Source organism: Physeter macrocephalus, chromosome 6, assembly GCF_002837175.3.
Source record: "Physeter macrocephalus isolate SW-GA chromosome 6, ASM283717v5, whole genome shotgun sequence".
In the NCBI taxonomy this organism is placed as follows: domain Eukaryota; kingdom Metazoa; phylum Chordata; class Mammalia; order Artiodactyla; family Physeteridae; genus Physeter; species Physeter macrocephalus.
Window position 1 is genome coordinate 54,324,003 of NC_041219.1, and position 26,469 is coordinate 54,350,471.

The 26,469-nt window shown below is 43.9% G+C and overlaps 1 protein-coding gene across 44 annotated transcripts in view; it reads right to left on the reverse strand.

The window, feature by feature from the left end:
• ERC1 (ELKS/RAB6-interacting/CAST family member 1) overlaps nucleotides 1-26,469 on the reverse strand; it is a 573,654-nt gene that overhangs the window by 174,478 nt on the left and 372,707 nt on the right. For all 44 annotated transcript variants that reach the window (XR_008617636.1, XR_008617631.1, XR_008617632.1 and 41 more), the window contains 2 exons: nucleotides 26,287-26,385; nucleotides 269-457 (listed from right to left, as the gene is read on the reverse strand). Coding sequence is in view for 22 of the 44 variants with exons in the window: in XM_055085407.1 (XP_054941382.1) it covers nucleotides 269-457; nucleotides 26,287-26,385 (288 nt within the window). In the remaining 22 variants the exon portion in view is untranslated. The remainder of the gene's footprint in view (nucleotides 1-268; nucleotides 458-26,286; nucleotides 26,386-26,469) is intronic.

Consider the following 26,469-nt stretch of genomic DNA (forward strand, 5'->3'; position numbering starts at 1 on the left):
AGTGGCCATCAGTTCTGTGAAATAACAGATTCCCCTTAACCCTCTCCCTTCCGAACCAGCCCTTTCTGATCCTTTGGCAAGTTACACCGAGGGAAGAATAAAGTGGGGCTTACTTCAAATGGTAGCTCCTAATATCTACTGGAGAACCAACCACTGTTAAGAATCTTGACTCTGAACCCTGAATTCTCCAAGGCAGCTTCTACTGCATCAACCTAAAGAGCAGCTGAATTTTGCGAGGGTGTCGCCAGAGCTCAGGTGAGAGACTTACCTGTTCCTGGGTCATCTTCTGCAGCTCATTCTCCCATGCTGCCTGGTCATCGTCCAAGTTATAGGAAGCTGGTGGAGTGAGTCCTTGAAGAATCAGGGGGTCTCGGTCATGGCAGAGGGCTGTCAGGTGTCCAATGTACAACTTTAGTTTGCTTCTGTTTTGGTCAAGTTCTAAGAGGGGCTGGATGATCTGAGGTGAAAAAAAATGAGGAAAGTCAAGGTCAATCTGAAACAAGAAGTTCCAGTCTCTTTACGCCTCCCAAGGCAAAGAAACGGAGCAAGACTAGAGCTCTTGTAACCACTACCGCAATCTTCGGGACTGTAAAGAGAAGCAGGTCCATATACACCTGCACGTGTACACAGTCACACCCACCCACTGTTCTGGGGGCCGCGTGGGGACCGCTGGCGTGTACATCAACGCGAGACGCAGTTCTGACTCTGGGCTGGAGACCAAGCACAGGGTGAGCTTGTTTTTGCAGAGGTGCCATTCCTGATACAGAAAGACTCCAGTTACTTCACAATTGCTCATCCCATCTATTTACAAGGAGGTTACAAAAAACTGCTAGTGATTCACTTTGCTATGAAGCAGAAACTAACACACCACTGTAAAGCAATTATACTCCAATAAAGATGTTAAAAAAAACCCCCCCCAAACTGCTAGTGAAACGTGCTCATCTGAAAGCCTGATGCCACGTGCTGCGTGTGTTCCTTCACCTCCTGCAATGGAAGGAAGGTTCTGCCTCTGGAGAAAGTGTGTGCTTTTCTCGGCCACGAGATGTGGTGAGTGAACTCATGACTAGATCTGCCTCCTGGCTGGAGCTCCCTCGTTCACTGGGCCGAGGCCATCGATCCTCCTTTTAATGGGTGACAGATAAATCCTTACACAACGCCAGACCCCCGAGCCTGAGCCCGGGCCCCGTGTGACGCTGGGTCTCTTCTCTTGAGTAGCAGTCCTGCGCTAACTCTGTTTTGCATCCCCTTTACCCTGGATGAATAACTATCACCTCGGCTCCCTCTGAAAGCACATCAAAGGACAGATGACTTCATCGGGCAGCTCTCGGGCCCGATGACACTCTGGCCAGGCACTCGGTACTGGCGAGCCTGAGGGGCTGAGGCAGAGCTGCGCCGGCTCTCCAACTCTGAAACGCTGGCACGGCATCTGCCTGACACACAGCAGCTGGGGGAGCCGCCAACCCGCCAGATGCTGGCAGGTCCCAAACGTTCCCAGGGCTCACAGGAAGGGTCTGCACCTGCTGTGTGTCACCGGGCTGGCACTTTTCACCAGCAGGACACCTCTGACCCACCTAATGAACAAGGAGCTCACTAATCTTCAAGTCAACAGAAACAAGGCCTGGTATTACTTTCAACAGTGACACTGATTTCTTCCTGGCCTCAGAGGACTCCCCTGCTGCTTTCCTTTATTTCCTTTTAAGACTTTCTAAAATAAAGTTTTATGTTTTTCATGGTGAAATCAATGCATATTTTACTCTGAAAAGTATGGGAGAAAATATAAAAGAAACAATAAATAGCCTATAGGTATTCCATCAAGAATACCACTTGCAACATTTTGCTGATTTTCTTCCAAGCCTTTTTATAAACTTACATAAATCAACTTTTAACAGTATCATACTTCACGTTTTGCTTAATACCCTGTTTATCCATTTAGTGTTATATTGTGAGTACTATTCACATCATGTATTCCTGGAAAACATGATTTTTAATGGTTGCTTTATAAATATATCACATTTCCTCTGTTTCTAATACTATTCCCATAAAATAGTTAAGAGAGGGAACAGCCAGGGCTTAGTGTCTCAAACAATTTTTAACTTACTAGAGAGATCAGAGTTCAGGCCTATGTGGTATAATACAATATAGAAATTGGAGCCTGTCTAGACAAACCAGAGAAAGTGAATAAATTCCGCATTTCTATTGTTCTTAAAACACACACACACACACACACACACACACACACACTTCTCTAAGGATAAAGGTTACACATTCAGGGGCTGGGGTGGAAGGCTCTGGGCTCTGTAAGGGACCCCTAATCAGCAGGCTCGTAGTACGAGTCCCGTGTTACCCGTGGTATCAACGCTGCCAACCACAGAAGGACGACACTGTTTTGCAGAGGATTTGGAGAGCGGGGAAGCTGGATAGCTTGCCACAAACAACACTAATCTCTCAAAAAAGACTTGTATTTTATTCCTGGCCGCAAGTGCACACTCACAGCGTAGCAGACTTAGAAAGAGTTCCAAAGCAGAAGCTTTAAAGGCAAGTTCAAGGCGGCAAGTTCAAGGCACCTCCTTTACATGCACGTTCACCTTGCACGCCAATATCCCAACTGTCTAGCCATGGCTCTCCTACCACACCCCTCATGCCTCCGAGCACTGCAGCCCTATTTCATTTCCCACGTTCTTAGCTTGGCCTCCTCTGGCTTCTTTCGCGGACACACTGATTTACAAAAATCACTTTGGGGAGTTTCACTGGATTTGTGCAACTTACTCCCATTCTTTGTGTGCGTGTCTGTGTGGAGCTGCCATCGCATCTGGGCCGCGAGCTGAAAGCGCTGGTATCTCAGGTAATTACTGTTTGCGTTGGAAAACTGACATAAAAAAGCACGAGCACTGAGGAAGAAGACAATGTGATAAACGGTGGTAGTGGAGAGGTCATATTTTTCACAGTAAAATTGAATCTGGAAAGATACTAGCTCACTGCTCTATGACTGGGAATGAAAAAGCGGACTTTTTAGGTCCCTGTTCTTAATCAGAGATGAATCTCAAACTGATGTAAATGTATTTCGTGCCGAGGTGCTGACAGATTACAAAATATGTAGTGTTTTGCACTCTGAAATTTTTCAAAGTCCAATTGAAAAGTTAAAAAATGATGGAATTGAAAAATATTTCAAGGATAAAAATTCATTCCATGCAATGACCAAGATGCCCTTTCTTCTCATGTCAAAAGGAGTCACTTTTTTAAAACAAAACAAAAAAACTATAGAGCTTACTCGGTGCAAGTGTATGAAACTGCCCGACCAGCACAGTTCTCAAATCTATCCATCAAGGAAAAAAAAAAAAGTCACTGTGGCCTCTCTGGGACACATTTAACCATGTCAATCACGTGGGAGATGTCCTTATCTCTTCCTTCTCCCCATCTAACTTGGGCAGGCCACTCAGAAAAGAAACTGCATTTCCCACAAGGCAGAACTGCCACTGCCTCATCTCAAGAGGGAAGAGGGACACTTGCCAAGTAGGAAGAGGATGCCTTACAGGATCCAGAGGTTATGTCTTTTGTCCACATACAACCTCAGTACATTGGCAACAAGTCCTACCAAAAGCTGTCAGTAATGCGGTCAGACCACATTAGTTCTCCAGCTATGCAGAATTAGAACTACCTATCTCTTTTTTGGCATAAAGAAGTTAAACAATGAACTTGTCAAGATAACCTCTGCTTTTAAATATAATGCCAAAATGTCAATATCCCCCCAATCCTACATTTACCGAGCTGTTAAGGAAAATAATTTAAATTAGAAAAGGGAATGAGAGCTTTCTGGTTGACGTACTGAAAGCTTTGTTTCTTCTTGCAAGGATTTATTTATGTATCAGACCCTCAAATTGGCTTCAGAGGCCAGCATTTGATGACACACGGTGATGGAAGACAGTGACCTCCGGAAGGTGTTTATTTTAACCTCCCTTCCACTTGAGCAGGTTAGATGGCTAGAGATCTTCTGGAAGACAGACCAGCTCCTCCTCTATTGTTCCATACGGATTGCAACAGAAAATTCTACAGCATCCCGTTTCTGCAACCCATTTATCTAAGACATGGGAACACATGTTCTTGGACCAGGATGGGACGTTCAGTGAAAGGCCCCTCCAGTCAATTCCATGGCCTGCCCCCTTCTCCCCACTCCCGTTTCTGTACCAGATCTTTAATCTAAGTATAGGTGGGTTGGTTACGGTACATTCTGGGAGCTCATTCTGAGAGGAAAGGTATACCTTGTACTGAGTACCACTTGGGACTTAAGGCATTTGCCCTTGCAGTACTAATATTTTATTGTTTGGAAGATGCCACTGTTTTTTCAAGCTAACATTTATTGATCGTTTACTGTGCTCCTGGCAAATTGCTTTTATATTTACTATGGTTCCTCTGTTGCTACAAAATCCTCTTACTCTTCTTTCTATCTGCGGAAGTCCTCGGAGGCAGGTTCAGCTGTCCCTGGATTACTGCGTAAATGCCAGTAGCAGTTCTGACTTCTCACCGGGTCACCATTACACCACTGTCCCCCAGAGTAGGTTCACCAAAGAAGTCCCGGAACAACTAACGTATTAACTTCCCAGAAACAGTATTCTTTTAATGACATTCTTGTCCAGAGGCCCCAGCAGAGAGCTAAACTCTGAAAAGTAAAAAAGGAAAGCAAGGGAATAAAATTCAATGGTCTAGCCTCAAAGTCTTTTCTCTCCAGAACTGACTTTACCTTCTTGGTCACAGTGTACGTCAGGATCAGGAAGATGAAGGATGACGGTACTAGGTCTCTTCACAAAGTTTTGGACCTTTGTGTTACTTTCTCACTTAAATGCAGCTACTCTGTGCAAGAATGTGGTTCTTTGAACAAATATGGTAAACCGTCATGATATTTTTGCTGCATTAACTAGATATACTGCATATCAAATCACACATACTGACACTAAAAAAATTATGTAATTCACTTAACAAACATTCAGTGAATGCCTTTGTGCCACGCCATAGCCAGCTTTTGCTGGCAGGAATATTAAGAATGAGATGTGGTCCTGTTCTGCATTAAAAAAAAAATCATGAAATAATGGAACTAATCTGTTGAGTGTATATAAGAATTAAAATGCGTAAACTCAGGATTTATCTTTGTTTTAACTTTAGTTTTGAAGTTTACTTTAGGCAGACCCTTAAACTGCTAAATCAACCTCTTTACCTTGATTTGAGGCTTAGTTTGACTCAGTCTTCACATATAAGGTTATAAAATTCAACGACTTGCTTATTCTTAGTGGTCTCTGAGATCCAACCTTTAATTTAGCCTTCCCATTTGGAGCACAAACAGAAGGGTACTCAATGGACCCCCTAAATGTTTTTGGTGTTATGGTCCTCACTCATCTGTAACCCTAGCAAGCTGAAAACAAATATGCCTTCGAGAATACCCCTCTACCTTATAAGTCTCCTGCAAGAGAGACGCTGGATAAACGTATGCCTCTCAGGTCACACCCTCATAATAACTGATATAAAGCCAGGCTACAGAAGGGTTCATGAGATACATCTGCATGACCTTCATCAAAAAACAAACCTTGTTGTTAACAATGGGAATCTGGAAAGTTTCAGCAGCTTTAGCCTGAGTTTGTGCTTAGTGAGAGGGCTACAGTCTTTAGAAAAAAAAAAAAAATCTCTTTTAGGGGGAAGTCAATTTCTAAAGTTACATGAAAAGTTAAAAAGATAACCTAAAGCTAAAAGCAAGAAAGTTCAGAGCTCCAAATCCTGACCCCCACTTCATAACCATTTTTCACGTGTGTCTATTTGACTCCTCAAACAAACTTTATAGAGTGGGACTGTCTTACATTTATCTTCCAAAACAAAAAGTCACGACAAATACAAAACCCAGAATGACATTTCTTATGCTATAAATACTTACTAAGTACTCAGAATATTAGTTCTGTACTAAGCAGGGTCCCTTCCTCAGCATCTCTTACAGATGATCTACTATTACCACTTGTTTAGTTAATGGAATAACTAACCAGGCAATCACTTAGGCTCAATTAACTTTCTCATTCCCCTCATCTACAGCCTGGGGACAAAGGTCTTCTCGCCGACCAAATGTGGGTCAGGCTCCCCGGACCTCTCTTCTCAACTGGGCCCTGACTTCTGGGCGTTCGTGTTCATCTCTATATTGTCCAGTTCCCCCAGGAATTCTAAGTTGGCTTGTGTCTGATGGGGTCCCTCGTCGCCCACTATCCCCCGGGCGATGTCTGATCACCCTGCCTGCCTCAGGCAGGAATCCAGTTAGGCTGGTTCAGCCAGAATCTCCCCCTGCCCCTGACGTTTCCTCCCTAGGAGGTGTCCATCCACTGACCCCACCTGCTCCTTGGCTGTAAATTCCCACTCTTCCTTGTTGTATTCAGAGTTGGGCACTGTCTCTCCCTTCCTCACTGCAAAACCCCACTGCAGTGGCCCCTAAACCCATCGTGCTGGTCCTGGATGAAGTCTGCCTCACTGCTCTTCAACAAGTGAGTAAGTACCACTAGGAGTTCACATCCAGGGCCACTAGTGAAACCGAGTCCCCCTAAAACTGACCTCCTCTGCCGACAGTTTGTGATTAACCTCTCTAGGGGAAACTTTATTCCGTTTCTCATCCTGGACCTGTTCCCCCTAAGAGTGAGGAGCACCAAAGAAAAGGGGGGGCTGAAACCATGTGCAAGCCCGTGTCCATATCTTTCGAAGTAAAAGCCTTTTGCTTTAGTCTCTCAGCCCTCTCCTGAGTCTCAGCAGGCTGACTCCAGAGTGAATGACCAGGAAATGTGAAGACGTAGAAGCGAAGAAGAGCTCTGGGTCAGGAACCTGGTAACAATTCAGACTGCACACCAGCCACACGGCAGAGCCACCAAACTCCCCGTTCCCTGGAAGATACAGATAAAGGCCTGACACACGTTCCTAAGCTGTTTTTAGAGGAAGCAGGCCCCCAAAGATGAAAACTACTGACCATCAGAGAACGTAGACCCCAGGCTGGTTGAAACCGGAAGACTGGCGATGCTTGAAACTTCACCTTGTTGCCAACCAATCTGAGAACAGCGCGCCCGCTGACCACGCATCCTGCGACCCTCTCCCTCTCACACACTGCCTTTAAAACCCCTTCCCTGGAAGCCATCGGGGAGTGTGGGTTTTCAGCACGAGCTGCCTGTTCTCCCTGCCTGGCCCTTCAATAAACGCTGCACTTTCCTTCACCACAACCCGGTGTCAGTAGACTGGCTTTGCTGTGTGTGGGTGAGCAGATCCAAGTTTGGTGTGGTGACACTAGGTGACTGAGATCAATAAACATTAATCAGAAATCTTACCACATACAGAAATGCTGGGTTCTAAAAGTAAAAACTCTCTCCAAAGGTTTCAGATTTAAAGAGCTTTATGGTTTGTTGAAGTTGAATGTGTCTTTGAAAACGGCAAAAGGTTTGAAACGTGAAAAAAAAACAGTGGGAATCATTTAAAAAATAAAATGTGATCATTTCCTCTTAGTTTCACAACTCAGAAATCTGTTGTCAATTTTCCTTTAAGCGTGCATTACCACTCCAGCAAAACAAAACATACCCTATTTCTTGACCCAGATATGGAGACAAATATTCTGTACTCAAAGTTGTAAGGAGATAGGAAACAGAGTTTAGAATAAAATGAATCTTGAAATCTGAACTACAGAGCTGCTAACTGCATTTTGCCTATTTACTCCTTATTCAGTTAAAACCTATCCTATTGTATTCGGTACAAGGAATCCTACTTGAATAGAGAGCAGAGTGTGTGGGCCCCGCCAGTGAGGGAAGACGTCTCCTGCTGAGCCCACCTCTTCACGGCCATGAGAGCAGCTTAAGGCTGGAGGTACTGCAGGGACTTGCTTCAGTATCTGGAAACTTGTAAAATAGAGGAAAATACGGTCATTCACCAACAAGAGGGCAGACAGGTGAGTACAGACGAAGACAGTGCACATCAACGGGCAGAAAGTGGAGAAAATGCTGCATGAGGCGCCGAAGCCACCACGCGCGGCCTAGTGGAGGGGACAGGAGGGGACGCGTAGTGTGCACCCTGGGGGATGGGCAGACGAGGCACAGGGAGGTAACCATCAGCGCGACTAGATTCAGAGGTGCCGGCGGCGCGTGTCCCGCAGCCCTTCGTCCCTGCTCTTTCAATAGAGATGGGAAGGCACTTTCGATTTAGTTCTTGGCTTGAGACTTGCCTTTCCACAATAAATCATTTACTGTATTTTCGTAAACAATGTAGTGGGTTAAATATCTGTGTGTGTATGTGTGTATATATCTTACGGGACTTCCCCACAGTACAGTAAAGTTCCAGGGCTCTACACTAAGCAACTACAAATTACGGGGAAAGAAGTCTGGGCATGGGAAAGAAAATAAGGCAAAAGATGGAGAAGAGAGGTTCACAATTGTTGAACAGGCCAGGCACCTGAAGGCTGATGCCGAATGTCAAAGGAAAAACCAGGTAGGCAGCCGGCCACAGGCGAAAACGGTGGCCCCCGCCCTCCGGTGGCCGTGCACACACCCGCGTGCCGCGGCTGACGACACCGGCTCCGCCTGGTCCTCTGAGCTCTGGCGCCGGAAGTGCTCGGGCTGCGCTAGTGCTGCAGTCAAGCCCTTCTCAGCATTATCACACCTTCACAAGACGGAGGGATGGATGTGAAAAGCAGTAACATGCTTGTTGCCTGCTGTGTGGAACACAGTAATGACCTTATCAGGACAGTTCATTTTCTTCTCTCTCTAGCCACTGGGAGTAGAAGGAAGGCCAACCCGAGCTGTGCCGGGTGCACAAAGGGAACCTCCTGACCTGGCTAGGATCTCGATAAGTAACCAAGGATGCGAGCCTAGATCACAGGGAGCCCACCCAATTGCTCCGCCTTGCGGGCCACAGGAAGACAGAGGAGCAAAGAGCCAAGTACGCTTATCCGGTGACTAGGAGATTTGATAGCTTCTCTGTACAAGGGCTCCCAAGCGGAGGCCAGTCCCTGGAGGAGACTCCCCTGTGACTGGCAGTTATTTCAAGGCTGGGTTAAAAGCAGGTGTGTGTGCGTGTACACACAGAGAAGCTGGAGGAGCAGACACGGGCAACTGGCCATTAGTCACATCATGACTGCAGCTCCAGCATCACATCCCACAGCACAGACTGCAGACACGCAGCATCTCCAGCTGAAAGCTTGCAACGGCTGCAGCTCCAGAGAGCCACTGTGTGTCCGCAGGCTTTGGCTTCTCATCACACGGTGCTTCACAGGGACCTGGCTTCACAGGAACCTGGCCTTGGGGGTACAGGTGGGAGGGAGGGGTTCCCTATCACCTGGAAGGCAGGGGAAGACAGACATGTACCGGTAGCTGTGTGTACACATCAGAGACGGGTATCTGTGCTGCTAGAGAAAGACAGGCTACACGCAGGAATTGAACCTCTTAATGCTGAAGTCGGAAACAGCCATGACACGACCTGTGACAGGCTGAAACGCCTGTGAGTCGGTGTGTATGAGGAGGCACATGTATACCCCTGCAGTGGCGAGAGGGGGCCGGCAGGGTGGGATGAAAGATCTGTGCAAAATGGCCCTTACCCCGGAATTCAGCTTTAGGATAGCTTAGCACTCTGCTTAACTGGGAGGATGGAAATGTTTCAGAATATCATAAAAGAGCCCTTCAAGAACAGAAACCAGTACCAGGGCAGGGGGCACCAAGGGCATCTCCTTCACTCGCTCTGGGCTGAACTAGTGCTGGGTTCTGGGGGCTGGCCTGGTGTGCCCCACCTCCACCCGCTGCTCTGCTTGTGCCCACGCCCCCCCTTCTCCATCTCTCCTCCTGACCCACCCACATGAAGAATCTTCATTTCCACTCCACACACACACCAGAACTGTCATATATCTAAGAATCTAAGAGGGATCTTGGTTGCTCTGACAGAGCTGTCCTTGCTGGATTTATGTCTGCCACAGTCAATCAGGAAATCATATTGCAAAAGCAAATTCTTTCTGAAAATTGTATACACCATGAACAAAACCCAAGGATTAACGATTTCCAGACATCACCCCTTCCACCTTGGGAGTAATCCAGGCTTTGGGTGGAAGAAAGAGATTTGGGAAAAACAAAAATTAGGAAGACTGTTTTTTTCTACCCATTTTCTTTATTTGGGAATAAAACCTCCACACAATCACTGAATTAATCTCTCCTCCCCCTACTTCTGAAAGTTAAAATTCCTTAGCGTGACACAAACTCTGATAGACATCACCATTTCCATGTTTCTAGTTGCTGAGGTTTAAGCAAAGCTTTATTATTGGAGGATATAACAGTGACTATGACAAAAGAGGTTCAGCTCAGAAATACCAGAAGTCCTACAAATTGTGGCTGATATTATATAAGGTAACCAGCCAGGGTAATTCAAGATTAAATAATCTGGGGCACTCCAAGCCCTTCTCCGGAAGAAGGGCCCCTGCGCCCTGATTCCCCGGATCCCCCTGATCCAACACAGGGCTCAGTAAGTGCTGACGGAAGATCAATTCTGAAGTGTAGGGTCAGTGCAGGGCGGTCCCACTGGGATGCGAGATATGGAATGGTGAGAACGAGCAAACCCGCACATTCCGATTGAGCCGAGAGACCCTGAGGGGAACCGCAGAGTACGGCAAGTAAAAAAATGGGGTGCAGGGAAGTCCAGGGGGAAAGTTCCAAGGCACCAGAAATGGGGGTACATCTAGACTGAAGCCTGTGAGGCTACCTGATGTAACAAAGAATAAGCAGCTTCTGGTATAGTTGTAAAGTGACCTGAGAGCGGGGGGGGAAAAAGTTAAGTTTGTGCAGAATCTTCGTATTGGTTTTATCTACCAGGCTCTAGCCCCACCTTTTAGTACTCATAAAAAACCTATCATGCACATGGACCCACATCCAAATTTTGTAGCAATTTTAGTGAGGGAATACAAAGGATAGAGACCATGTTTCTGATAGAATCAGAGGACCTAACACTTTATGGGTGTTTAGAAAACAGAAAACAACGGACAAGTGAAACAGGAACTCCCAACTCTAGAAAGCAAGAAAAGAAGAAAAGGGAGAGGAGAACGCAGAAACGCCTTTCCTCACCATGTTAACCTGTCCATGTTATTACCGCTTTCCCTGGTCTCCTTCCAGGGAGTATACTTTTGGTGTTGTGGACCTGAACAGCAACGAACAGGCGGAAAAGCTCTCTCTGTGCTTTCAGCAAACTGCCCAAATGTATGCTGCATCACACAGTTTTGGGGGATTCTTCATACTCAGCTGCCTTGTGGGCTCTAGCAGCTATAACCTTCTTATATACGAGACGCTCCTGCTGACAAGAAATCGGAACGTGGGGAGCCAAGTCTCTGCCACCTTATTCATCTAAGCAGTAAAAGCTCATGACACTTGGTCTGATACATTTCTGTCATTTGTCTAGCAAGGCACCCACCTATCATTTCCCAGATGTGCCATTTCAAAGAAGAGTGCAGAGTCATCCTACAGTGGGCACGTGTGTTTCAGACCATCCTGTGAGTCCAGTGCTGCACGTTCTATGTACCGGGAGGTTTTCAGCTTTCCCTGACTCCATTACCACGCCTGTCTCAATGATCACACACTTCTGTGCACGAGAATAAAGCAACAGGTTCGCGTGTTAAGACCCACCCGTATGTTTACGCGCGCGCACGCACACACGGGATGTGACCGGGCTGGGAGGCCCGGGCTCCTCTGAACTGGAACTCCTGCCTCTTAGCATCTCCTGCATCAACGACAACTTGTATGTTCCAGGGAAGCATGGCTGTTTGCCCAGCTGCTTGTCTTACCTATGATTAGGTTAGCTGCTTCCCTCATGGAAAATTTTTGTTAGTTAGCCATGGAATTCACTGAGGTGGTCCTCAGCATCTCAGGATCCTAACTAGGAATTTTATCTACTTGAACACTTCTCTGTCAAGAGCCGCTGTGGCATCTCACACGTTACAGCACCACATGTTAAGCAGGCACAGTGGTGTCACTCTTTAGTGCCAGGGAAGGTGATGTGACTGGCTGTGGCTAGGGCCACGGCGACGGCCATTAACGTGACCATTCAAACACCGCAGCCATATGCATGCAGGCCCTTGGCTGGTGATTATGTTAATTACTGGGCATCTAGTTTCAGAAACCATGGTGAAAAAAAGCTTTTTTTACCCAGAGGCTACCCTTACCAGAGACAGATCTGTATCACTCATGTTGTGTGCTACAGTATCTTTGCACTGCATTGACGACTCTGTGAAACACTGCAAAGCCACAAAGCAGTTAACAGCATGGCCTCTGGAGACAGACTGGCTTACCTCTGGGGCCTGCAACCTTCTGGCTATGAGACCTGGGACAAACTACTCTGAGGATAGTATACCTTATGAGACTGTAATAATCCACATGTCCATCACATGGTAAGCTTCTTCAATAATTATTCACCATTATTATTTCCAAGAACTTGTTTTACCATCTGTAAAATGGGAATGACAATTCTCATCCGTGTGAGGATTTGAGCACATGTAAAATGCAAGGTACTCTTGATAACTCCAGCTGACATTCTGACCCCGAGGACACCTTAACCCTATCATGTGCACTGAGCTCCACCAATGACCGGATGGCTACAAAATGGCACATGAAGAGATGAGAAGCACAAAGAAGAACTGGAAAAGCAACACAATAGACCAGAGGTCGGTAAATAAATGACAGTCCATGGACCAAATCTAGCATCACTGCCTGTTTTTGTACAGTCCATCACTAAGAATGGTTTTTCAAGTGGTTGGAAAAAAAATCAAAAGGCTATTTGGTGACATGTGGAGATTATCTGAAAATCAAATGTCAGCGCCCACAGATAAAGTTATATTAATCATAGTCACATTAACCTTCACTCATTTACACACTGTGTGAGGCTGCTTTCCCACTGCAAGAGCAGAGCTGAATAGTTTTGACAAAGAGTAAAGTTCACAAAGTATAAAACATTTACTATCTGGGCCTTTATAAAAAGGTTTGCCAATCTCTACAGTAGACCTATTCCAGATAACAGGGTAACTATAATATTAGGGAGGAAATGCTTATAATTTTCTTACAGATTACTTAAGAAATAAATAATAATTACTGTTAAAAAATTCAATTCACAATGAATAGTACTTGTATTAACAGTAATATCAACATAAAACATCGGCTAAATAGAAAACTGGATTTGGCAATGGGCATAAAAAGAAAATTCACAGTTGCAGAAAGTTCTAATTAGTAAAATTTGAGCTGGACAAAATCCCTGATTGATAAATAAAGTCATTATAAAGTTTAAATATGGAAAAGAATTGATACTAAAATGATTCAGTAAAGTAAGACTATGGAAAAAGATGGACATTTTCAACTGCACGCATGGAAAACTGATAAAGAAACTGAATTAACTTAGTTTCAGCTCCAGCAAATATTCCGTGAAAATCCCTTGACATTGGTATAACCTGATTTAGATGTCTGTGAACAGATCGAACGTCTCTACGGAGTCAACCTTCTCAAGGTTAAACACGGCTAAAACACTAAGTATACCGCTCTGGGCGCAGAGAAAGTTATTTTAGCCATCATCGAGGTCATCGACACCTGCCTCCGTGCCCCACTGTCCAAACGAAAAATTCGACGCCCGGGGAGGTGACCCAGGCCGTGAATGTGGCTGGACCGAAGTCACTCGGTGTCCAAGAGCCACAGCCACCATGGAACACGTGGGCTCGCGCAGGGCTGTTTATATGAACAGTGCCTGTAGGCAAGTTACCTTTCTGAACCACAGTGGGGCTTTCGGGCTGTGTTCTCTGTCTGGGATGTTTCTGAGAACCAAGCTTCCCAGTGATGAGCACGCTGGCGATCCTCCATCCCTTCCACCACCGCGGCATCCAGGCCACATGGCCTCCTCCAGGACAGAGCCAGAAGCTCTGACGTCCCTCCTGCCCACCCTCCACAGGTCGCCACGGCACACAAAGGGCATCGTGATCCACCCGCGCTGGCGGCACCAGCCATGAGGCTTGTCACCCTGACCCAACACCTGTGGAGGTTGGCAGTAAGTCTACACGTGCTTTGACATGCCTCCCCTCAAAAAGTAAAGCCTAAGACGCTCTGGCCCATTCAGCGCAGACGGTCTCAGTGCCTTGCGCTGAAGGAACAGAACACAGTAGAGGTGGTGATGTGTGACTTCCGATAATGGGCCATAAAAGTTACTGTGGCTTCCTCCTTGCTCCCTTCTCTTGAATCACTCATTTTGGGTCCGGATGGTGAGGAACTGAAGGTTCCTGCTGGTATGAGCTGTGGGTGAGCATTCTGGAACGGATGCTCCGTCCCCACCAAGCTTTGGACAACTACAGACCCAGCTGACATCCTGACTGCAACCCTGGAGACACTCATGCAAGAGCTACCCAGCCAAGCTGCTTCCGAACTCATGACCTGCAGAAACCACTGACCTAACAGGGGTGTACTGCTTTCAATGCTGCCCAGTTTTGGGGTAATGCGTTATGCAGAAATAGAGAATTAATTCACACCCTAAGCAGTATCCACAGGGAGCTACTGAGAGTTCAACAGATTTACAGTATATCTGCTTGGCAATCGCCTACTGCTCCTTCAAGATGCAGCACAAGTGTTACCTCCTCTGTGAGCCCTTGAGTCTCTGGTGCAGACCTGGGTTTTCCTATGGCACCTCGTATAATTTTTTCTGTTGGAGAAAATCTGTCCTTTAGTATTTGTTTTATAGTCTTGAAACATGTATTTCAACCCATGTACCTAGTGCAGTGTAGGTACATAGGAGACTCCCAATAAATATTTTTGAGTTAACTTTCTCATTTCAGTCAGTTTCAAACCAAACAATAAAAACTTCAAACCGCACTTACGGACTTATTCTGTATGACCTCAGGACCCAGGTGTCAGTAATAGACTGTGGAGAATGTGCATTTTAGTTTGTAAAAATAGGAAGTCAGGGATAAACACTCTGGTTCAATTCTGGAGGATGTAACAGTGTGAATACTAGATTTCAAATAGTGACCCATCAACAAAATGACTATGAGAATTTAGACATTTAAGATTTTTTCATTTAATACCCAAAATGCCAAAAGAAAAATCTGAATAACTTATTTTATATTCACATGAAAAGGAACCCAGACAGTGTAACAGCTTTTGGGGTTTGCCAAATCCCTCCTCATGCAGAAAGTTTGTGATTCTAGTCTTGAAGAAGGGAGAGAGGTGTATGTTCAGTGCTGACTATCTTTCAATGAAAAGAAATGAAGTCTTGCTAACAAGTGGTTTGCCTTAAAACCTGAATTTTCACCGCAAAGAACTAGCCATCTGTTTTGAATATTTTAAAGACTAAGCCTCTATTTGGGCTCAACTTTGATCTCCTAGGATAATAGGAAGACAGTGATACAGTCCAGCTACACCTCAATCAAGTGTGCTCACTTAATTTATCCCAGAAATGCTGACTGACAGATCCAGCTGGAAACTTTAGTCTCGTCATCCCGGGATCAGGAAGAAGGAGGCAGACACATCAAGGGAGAATAGCTTTTTTGTTTTGGTTGATGATACATTTTTGTGTCCAAGAAAATATTCCTTTAACCCAAAACAGACAGTAACCCTAAAGACAGAGAGAATGTATAGAAAATAACAAATTAGGGAGAAGCTGAGGACAAGTTAATGAAAGAAATACTGCAGAACCCTATTGTAACAAGACTGCTGTTAAATAGTTCAGATAAAATGTGAGTCAAATCATATCCTCCAAAACATAACTCTATAAAATAAAAATCTGATATAATAGGCAAGTGTTAGGCCTATCTCCCAAAACTGGTATTAAAAGGGGTCCAGGGCTTCCCTGGTGGCGCAGTGGTTGAGGGTCCGCCTGCCGATGCAGGGGACGCGGGTTCGTGCCCCGGTCCGGGAAGATCCCACGTGCCGCGGAGCGGCTGGGCCCATGAGCCGTGGCCGCTGAGCCTGCGCGTCCGGAGCCTGTGCTCTGCCACGGGAGAGGCCACAGCGGTGAGAGGCCTGTGTACCACAAAAAAAAAAAAAAGGGGGTCCAACCACATGTGAGCTGAGGGGTGGCTGATAACCCTGACAATGTGTTCTGGAAGGTGGACTGGGAAACCGGCAGTCCATGTCATAACCATGTCAGATTACAGGATAACCTGTTAGGGTATAGAGTAAATTAAAAGATTAAAATATCTACTACAAACGCACAAAACTTTAAATAAAATACATGCAACTTTTCTTTAGGGTAAAAGCTCACCGGTTTTTTATTTCAAAAACTATTTATTGAGCTCCGTAGGGTCCCCGCCATGTTCAGAGGACTGTGAAAAACAATTAGGATGTGAAGAATTTTATTTTGCATGAAGTACAAGGATATTTTTATTGTCCAGGAAGAACGTCTGAGTCACGAATGATACCACAAACAGGAGGAAGTCGGCACCTCCTTATTAGTCAAATGCTGGTATTTGTTAAGGTAAGAAGCCATGCATCTGAGAGCTTATGTTCCAGAGATGTTTAAAACACTGCAATTTTCAGTCTAAGAAATACATCAAGTGAGTCACAGGACAATGTCACCTTAAATCATTCGGCAGAAACTACAAAAATGTAGGATGTACCTGTGGAACACTGTAAACTCTGTCTTAAAAATACACTGAGAGAAAGGTCTCTCCCCCAGCTTACTCACAACTCACTGGCCCCTGCCGCACTGAGCACACGTGATCGCCAAGCCTGTCGAGAATCACTTACAGCCACCATGCAGGGGTGGTGCCCCTGCTTCTTTCCATGGCCTGAAAATAACCCTCAGGTCAGAAAACTTCAGAAGAAAGTGTCACCTGCCGCCAAGGGTGCTTCTTAAAGGTGATGAGGTCTGACAACGTCTGTGGCTGACCTCCCGCACAGATACCTGGGAGAGGTGTCTACACTGTTGCTCAGGCAGTACTGGTGACACCATTGACGATTCAGTAAAGAAGACATTTCTTTTGCTGCAGGAAAAATTAATTACTAGGATTGTGGGTTACTTGTGCAATGGGAGGAATGTTACTATATTAGGAGAGAGGAGAAATCTACAAAGTGAAGAGGAGCATCAAAGGATCTTGTAAATATTCGAGGATTTTTACCACAATCACTACCAGTGTCACACAGTCCTTTACTGAGCACTTCCTGTGTGCCAGGTAGAGGACTAAGTGCACTGAATACATTATTACATGTAATCCTCCCAAGAACCTTCACTATAGGTTTTATTACTGCCATTTAACAAATGAGGAACCTGATGCTTAGAGAACAGGTTGAGTGACTTGTGGGAAATTACACAGCTACCGAGCTGGACTCAAATCAGATCTGGAGCCAAAGCTTGCTATTTACCACCAAACTGAACGGCCATAAAGTAATATAACTGCCGTATAGGGGACACAGGAGAAAACATGCTTTGTCAGTTTCACAGGTAGGACGTGACAGGAGAAAATAAAAGAGACAGGATAAATAAAATCAGAAATGAAAGAGGAGACGTTACAACTGATACCAGACAAAGAATCATGAGGCTACTACGAACAGCTATATGCCAACAATTTGGACAGTCTAGAAGAACTGGATTAATTCCTAGAAACATACAACCTACCAAGACTGAATCATGAAGAAAGAGAAAATGTGAACAGACCAATAACAAGTAAGGAAACCGAATCAGGAATTAAAAACCTCCCAAGAAAGAAAAGCTGAGGACCAGCTGGTTTCATTAGTGAATTCTACCAAACATTTAAAGAATTAACACCAATCTTTTAAAAACTCTTCCAAAAAAATATAAGAGGAGAGAACTCTTCCAAATTCATTTTACAATGCCAGCATTACCTGATACCAAAACCAGAAAAAGATGCCACAAGAAAATTACATGCCAATATCTCTGATGAACACAGATGGAAAAATTCTCGACAAAACTATTAGCAAACCAAATTCAACAATACATTAAAAGGATCATGTACCATGATCAAGTGGGGTTTATTCCAGGGATGCTAGGATGGTTCAACATCTGCAAATCAATCAATGTGACATACCACATTAGCAAAATGAAGGACAGAAATCACATAATCATCTCAGTAGGTGCAGAAAAAGCGACTGACAAAATTTAACATCCACTTATTAAAAAAAAAAAAAACTCAACAAAGCAGAAACAGAGGGAACATTCCTCAACATAAAAAAGGCCATATAATGACAAGTCCACAGCTAACATAATACTCAATGGTGAAAAGCTGAGAGCTTTTCCTCTAAGATCAGGAACAAGACAAAGATGCCCACTCTCACCACTCTTATTCAACATGGTATTGGGAGTCCTAGCCAGAGCAGTTAGACAAGAAAAAGAAATAAAAGGCAGCCAAATAGAAATGGAAGAAGTAAAACTATCACTGTTTGCAGATGACATGATAGCATATGCAGAAAACCATAAAGACTCTGTCAAAAACTGTTAGAACTTATAAAAGAATTCAGTAATACTGCAGGATACAAAATTAATACACAAAATCAGCTGCATTTCTATACACTAATAACACATTATCAAAAAGAGAAATTAAGAAAACAATCTCATTTACAATTGTATCAGAAAGAATAAAATACCTAGGAATAAATGTAACCAAGGAGGTAAAAGACCTGTTCCTTGAAAACTGTAAAGACACTGATAAAAGAAATTGAAGAAGACACAAATAAATGGAAGGATAGTCTGTGCTCATGGATTTAAGGAATTAATACTGTTAAAATGTTCATACTACCCAAAGCAATATACAGATTCAATGCAATCCCTATCAAAATTCCAATGGCATTTTTCACAGAAATAGAACAAAGAATCCTAAAATTTGTATGAAACCATAAAAGACCCCCAAATAGCCAAAGAAATCTTGAGAAAGAAGAACGAAGCTGGAGGCATTATGCTCCCTGATTTCAAATATATTTCAAAGCTATAGTAATTAAAACAGTATGGTACTGGCATAAAAAGAGACATATAGATCAATGGAACAGAATAGAGAGCCCAGAAATAAACCCATGGATGTACTGGTCAATTAATTTATGACAAAGGAGCCAAGAATATACAATGGGGAAAGGACAGTCTCTTCAATAAATGGTACTGGAAAACTGGACAGTTACATGCAAAAGAATAAAACTGGACCAAAATCTTACACCATACACAAAAATTAACTCAAAAAGGATGAAAGCCTTGAATGTGAGACCGGAAACCATAAAACTCCTATAAGAAAACATAGGTGGTAAGCTCCTTGACACAGATCTTGGGGATGAATTTTTGAATCTGACACCAAAAGCACAAGCAACAAAAGCAAAAATAAACTAGTGGGACTACATCAAACTAAAAAGCTTCTTCACAACAAAGGAAACCATCAACAAAATGAAGACAACCTAGTGAATGGGAGAAAATATTTGCAAATCATATATCTGATAGGGGGCTAATATCCAAAATTTATAAAGAAGTCATACAACTCAATAGCAAAAAATTCAACTAAAAGTGGGCAGAAGATCTAAATAGACATTTTTCCAAAAAGACATACAGATGGCCAACAGGTACATGAAAAGGCACTCAACATAACTAATCATCAGGGAAATGCAAATAAAAACCACAATGAAATATCACCTCACACTTGTTGGTAACTACCAAGAAGACAAGTGAGAAGTGTTGGTGAGGATGTGGAGAAAAGGGAACCCTTGTGCACTGCTGGTGGGAATGTAAATTGATGCAGCCACTATGGAAAACAGCATGGAGATTCCTCAAAAAATTCAAAATAGAACTACCATATGATCCTGCAATTCCACTTCTGAGTATATATACAAAGGAAATAAAATCACTATCTTGAAAAGATATCTGCACGCCTGTGTTCCCTGCAGTGTTATTTATAATAGCGAAGACACACAGACAACCTACCTGTCCACTGATGTTTAAAGAAAAATGTGGTGTATATACAGTTACCCTTGAACAATGCAGGGGTTAGGGGCACTGACCCTCTGAAGAGTCAAAAATCTGTATATAACTTATAGTTGGCCTTTTGTTCTGTGGTGCCTCTGTATCCATCATTCCATAACTGCAGATTCAACCAACTGCCGATTGTGTAGTACTATACTATTTACTATTGCAAAAAAAAAAAAAAAATCTATGTATTAGTGGACCTGTGCAGTTCAAACCTGCGTTGTTGAAGAGCCAACTGTACACACACACACACACACACACACACACACACACACACACACACAGAGTAATATTATTCAGCCAATAAAAAAGAAGAAAATCCTGCCATTTGTGACAACATGGATGGACCCTGAGGGTATTATGCTAGTGAAATAAGTCAGACAAAGAAAAAGACAAATACTCTACAATCTCACTTACATGTGGAACCTAGAAAAACCAAACTCATAGATACAGGGAACAGATTTGGCAGTTGCCTGTGGTGGGGTTTGGGGGTGGGTAAAACAGTTGAGGGGGTCAAAAGGTGTAAACTTCCAGTTATATGATAAATATGCCCTGGGGATATAAGGCATGGTGTCTATTGTATATCTGAAAGTTATTAAAAGAGTAGACCTTAAAGTTCTCATCACAAGAAAAAAACCTGTAATTATGTGAGGTGACAGACGTTAACTAAACTTACTGTGGTGATCATTTGGCAATATATACATATACCAAATCATTATGTTGTGAACCTTGGATTAATACAATGCTATTTGTCACTTATATCTCAAGAAAATGGGGGGGAGGGGGTTGCCACGTAGAGAATGAGCTTTGGTTTAAATAAACGTCAGGAGAATAGTCAAAATGTAGGCAAAGATCATTAAAGTCAGGTGCTCATAAAGCTCCCATTCTTCTATTACCTCTCTACTGAAACCACTCTACACTGTGTGTGCAACCAGATTATTATTTTCTCTTATGATTTAACTTGGAGTACCTCCTCACTATATTATTATAAGGTTCTTTTTCTTTTTCTTCCTTCAGTGATAAATATCACAAGGCTAGGGCCAATGCACAGTTAACCTGGGAGGTTACTAACTTCCTAAAGTAAATACCTTTTTGTCCATAGCATCTCACCCTCTATGACAGGGGTCCCCGACCCCCGGGCCACGGACCGCTACCGGTCATGGCCTGTCAGGAACTGGGCCGCACAGCAGGAGGGGAGCGGCCAGGGAGCGAAGCTTCATCTGTATTTACAGCCGCTCCCCATCGCTCGCATTACCGCCTGAGCTCCACCTCCGTCAGAGCAGCGGCGGCGTTAGATTCTCACAGGAGCGTGAAGCCTGCTGCGAGCTGCGCACGCGAGGCATCTGGGTTGCGTGCTCCTTATGGGAATCCAATGCCTGATGACCGACCCGAGGTGGAGCTGAGGCGGTGATGCTGGCGCTGGGCAGCGGCTGCAAATGCAGATCATCGTTAGCAGAGAGGTCTGACTGCACAGAGACCGTCATAAATCAACTGCCTGCAGACTCATTTCAAAACCCTATCAGCGAGTGGCAAGTGAAAACAAGCTCCCCCGACTCTGCATTATGGTGAGTCGCATAATTATTTCATTATATATCACAATGTAATCATAACAGAAATAAAGTGCACAATAAATGTAATGCGCTTGAATCATCCCCAAACCATCCCCCCACACCGCGCCCCCCCCACCGGCTGTGGAAAAACTGTCTTCCACAAAACCGGTCCCTGGTGCCAAAAAGGTTGGGGACTGCTGCTCTGTGAGATGTCTAAAATAACAGCATAAAAAATAAACATATACTTTTATATATAAAGGAAATGATGTTATCTGGCAATATGCTCTCCAGAAAACACTAGAAAGTCAATATTCAATAAGTATTAATTGAATGCCTGTTATTGCCAGACAAGACAGAGTGACTTTTCGTGTTAGTTTACACTGCTCCTTGTTGACTTAAGACTAAGAAAGTAGATTTGAAGACAAAGAATATTCCTGGAAAATAAAGAGGGATATTTCATAATGACAAGGAGGTCAGTTTATCAAGAGTATACAAGAATCAAAAATGGGTGTGCAAATAATAACAGAGCTTCAAAATACATGAAGCAAAAATTAAGAATTCAAAGGACAAACAGAATAATTCCACTTATACCTGGAGATCTTAATACTCCTCTCTCAGCCTTTAACAGACTGCCCCCCACCCCCCTGCCAATTTTTAGCAAAGTCATAGAAGATCTGAACAACCCTGTCAGCCACCTGGACCTATCAATATTTATAGAACACTCTATGCAATAACTAAAGAATATTATTCTTTTCAAGAGCACATGGTAAGTTCACCAAGATGATCATTTTCTGGGCCATAAAGCGTTAAGTCTGAGAAATGATTACATCTAGTAAGGCTCATACTTTGCTGGTACACATGGTGTTTTAAAAAATTTTTACACACAAAACATTATTTATGTTCTTAAGTTTGATAAGGCAAATCATCAACTTCAAAAGCTTGAAATTTTGTTAAGAAAATCTGTTCTCTGTAGAATTAGCAAGTAAAGTGGCTAGCAAGTCAAGACTCGGGCAGTGTTTTAGGGATCACTCATGCATTTCTTTAGGTAAAATCTTTATAATATAATTATATTCACAGCACATATTAGAAAACTTGAAATACTCTACCATAGAAACTCCAGCTGTGGCCAGCTAATTGCAACTGCACTTTGTTAAACCAACGACTGTTAATATTTTAGTGCAGTAAGATCAATAGTGCAATAATTAAAAAAAAAATTGGTAGCATTTGAACGCTTGTTAGGAGTTAGATTCTATTGTGGGAGAAGAAAAAGGAGAACGGAGACTCAGGAACAAGGTCATGTGAAGGTGGCTCATTTCTCAGTCTCCTGGTGAGGTTACCTATGGGCCGTGTTTCCTATGACACCAACGGGGCTGGGCTTCCTGCTAAGGCCTGCACAGAAGCTCCTGTGTTCTGCCAGAACAGACAAGGCCGCTTCACATTGGGGGAGGAGCCTGCTGAACTACATTCAACTCCTGCGTGGCCCCAACAGGCTCCACAATGACCAACTCCACCACCGCCCCCCACCGCCCCCCCCCCCCACCGCAGGGTGTAGTGTAGATAAAGAGCCCCCCCCCCCCCCCCCCCCCCCCCCGCCCCCCCCCGCCCCCCCACCGCAGGGTGTAGTGTAGATAAAGAGAATTAGCACACAGACTTTCTCAGCTTCAGCTTTGTCTGGAGTGCAGGGTTCAAAGAGCTTTTTTTTTTTTTTTCTTAACTGGAGGATAATTGCTTTACAATGTTGCGTTAGTTTCTGCTGCACAACGAAGTGAATCAGCTATAGGTATACATATATCCCCTCGCGTTGGACCTCCCTCCACGCCCCCCATCCCACCCATCTAGGTCCCCACTGAGCACTGAGCTGAGCTCCCTGTGCTGTACGGCAGGCTCCCACTAGCTATGTGTTTTACACAATGGCGGTGTATTTATGTCGATCCTAATCTCCCAATTCATCCCACACCCGTTTCCCCACCCCCTGTGTCCACACGCCCGTCCTCTGCTTCCGTGCAGATGGACCTCGAGTCTGTCATACAGAGTGAAGTTAAGTCAGAAAGAGAAAAACAAATACTGTATATTAATGCACGTATGTGGAACCTAGAAAAATGGCACGGATGAACCTCTTTGCAGGGCGGGAATAGAGACCCAGAGAGCTTTGCGGTTTGGCATCACACATTTCAGCTTCTTTCACAGCCTCAGGATAAAGCCACATGGAAAGTTTCCCGTCTTCACAGCGCACGCCTCTTTCCACAGCTTACCCCATTGTTCTCCTCGGCTGCGTCTGCAGCGGGAGGTCTACACGACCCTCAGCATTTTAAGGAGGGTAACACCAAGACACAGACTTTTCAGGAGGAACCAACTCCAGCAGAGTGAGATGGCCAGTAAGCACGAGCAGTGAATCCAGGGGTGCAAGGCCACCAATACGTGTGAACTTACTCATCATAATTATTATTTTTTCTAAGAAAAGGATTTCCTCAGTCAAACCTCCAGGGCATGGGATCAAAGAGAGATACCGACACAGCTGGACTATATTTTCTAGCCAATTGGCCTGGAAAGGAGAATCTAGACAGTGTCCTGGCAACCGTTTAACACGGCAGCAATCCATAAAAGAGGGAAAAAGAACTCTGTAGACCGACTTTTTAAAAAGTCTTCTTTTGCTTCTTTATTTCTCTTCATTTATAAGGACAGTTTGGGGGTAATAGCCAAGCTCTAGGGGTTGTCCAGGGTAGGCACTCTGGACGAATTACTGACCCTGCGAATGCAGAGCATATTCTTCTAGAGACAGAAACTAAAGGTTTTAGTCCACAGTACAGGTGTTTGTTTTTTTTTTAAGACTATAGAATTTAACTTATCATAAAAAGAATATCCCAAACCTACTGGCAGAGTATCTGATCAATTTTCTATTTCCAGTTTGATGTAAGTCACTATAAACCTTACCGGGACACTGTAAAATCATGCTAGACAGAGTAGTTTATAAATAAAATAACAACAGGAGAAATTTATCAATAGTTACATGCCCTGGAAGTTCTCCCAAAAATGCATAAAAGAAATTATAAAAGTGACTATTAACACACAACAAGAAAAAAAGCCACAAACCCCAAACCCCACTATGTCAGAAGCATAGCAATACACACAGGAATCAGGTGAAATGAGAAGGCAGAGAGCACACCAAGGATTTAGTGAATTACAGAGAAACAAGACGTGAGATGATCGTGTGAAAAAAAGTGACGGCAAACAAACAGAACGCGTGTCTGTAGTTAAGGAGAGCCGTTTCTCACCGTGCTGAACAAATGGCTGCCCTAGGAGCACGTGGACGGCTATGCCCATATGCCCTCCTCCTCGTCCTACGTGACGGCAGAGACCCCAGAGCAGCGTGGGAACGAAAAGAGCTGGTTAGTATTCAAAACAGAGACACAAGCACACTGTAGCAGCAGCAAACAGTCTCTAATCTCCTGACCCTTTTTACATCAGGCTCTGACGCGTAATTAGTTTGTCACTGTACTTTCAGCCTTCCGACCTCTCCGAGACGCTCTCTCTATCCACTGCTGGATCTGGGCAACATTACCAAGTGGGAGGCTTTTCTTTATTTTGTGCCTTTTCCTCAGCCTTTCCCCATTCCTGTTTGCCTCCCACTACTGCGAGGTATCCAACTCCTTGTATGTATTAGCGAAACCTGCTTCAAGGAAAGGATCTCTTATCTTATATACACTGGCACAAACTTAATTCCAGGTATCAAGAAGCAGGCAGAACAAGCAAAATGATGTCTTGGCAGGGACAGACTGCCGACATCAAGGCAGACAGTTCTCCATTCTACCTGTGTCAAAGATTGTACTGTTTTCCCTCTAAAATATAAGGCCTGCTTCAACTGGCTAAGAAAATGTCATCAAACCATGACTATACCTTCTGAATCTTAGAAAAAAATTGCATTTTCGATATTATTGCTGCTTTCACCTGCAGTATTTCTTCTTCTTCTCCTAAGACAAAGCTATGCTATCATTTGGAGGAGATGCTCAGTGGGGGAGTTTTCCTTGACTCTTTCGTCATATGGATGTAATTACTTAACTATTATTTTTCTCCCTCAGCTGTATATTTTAAGATTGAGTGTGATGGAGATGTTGAAATCTGACTTTTGGCAATGGGATATGAGGTAATCTGTTCACTACTCTCCCCCATCCATCATATTCAAGATCTTGGGAGAGTTTCCTTCTTCCAAAAAAACTGGCATTGAATATGGTTCCCCTTCAGGCTGACGCATCACTGCCTCTTTTGCACTGATGAGAAGCTGAAGGCAACAATTTAAGAACGACATAGATGGAGGGATCCACCAAGGGAATGGGAGCGAAGAAACTGAGTTTCAATCTTCACACCTACTAGGTGATGAGCAGAGATTTTTAAATTTGCAATTAAATCATATTCAATAGTTACGGTTACACTGCACTGTGCGTGCCTGGCTGAGCTCACGAGGCAAGTTTTGTTTTTCTACCGAGGCACGGTTTCTTAAAGAAGAAAAGCAGGACAGTTACAAATTAGTGAGTATCTCCGAGAAGATTAAATTTTTTTCTCATCTCAAGGATTCTTTAGTGTCCTCAAATCCGCTGAGTATCTCCTCTTAAAATATTCAGAATCATGTACCACCGCCCTCTACAGAAACTGACTCTGTGTTTAAAAAAAAAAAAAAGTTTTCAGGAACTGATGATTTTTATTTTTCTAACTTGTACCCCAGAATCTGTAATGTGCTAGTACAAAACACATCAAAATAAGAGCATACTGTTTTTCACAAGACAATCAAAAGCGGCCTTACCTGGTCTGGGGAGGGTTTATGGTTGCTTTGACTGGAAGGGGAGGGTCTGAAGTGGTCATCCTCATAATTGTCCGCCATGAGCTTCATTCGATTTTGTGTCTAAGAGGAAATGATACAGAAGGTTAAATGTAGGTAAAATTTCTGTGACCCACTGCAAAGTAACAAGTGCCTTAAGAATGTCCT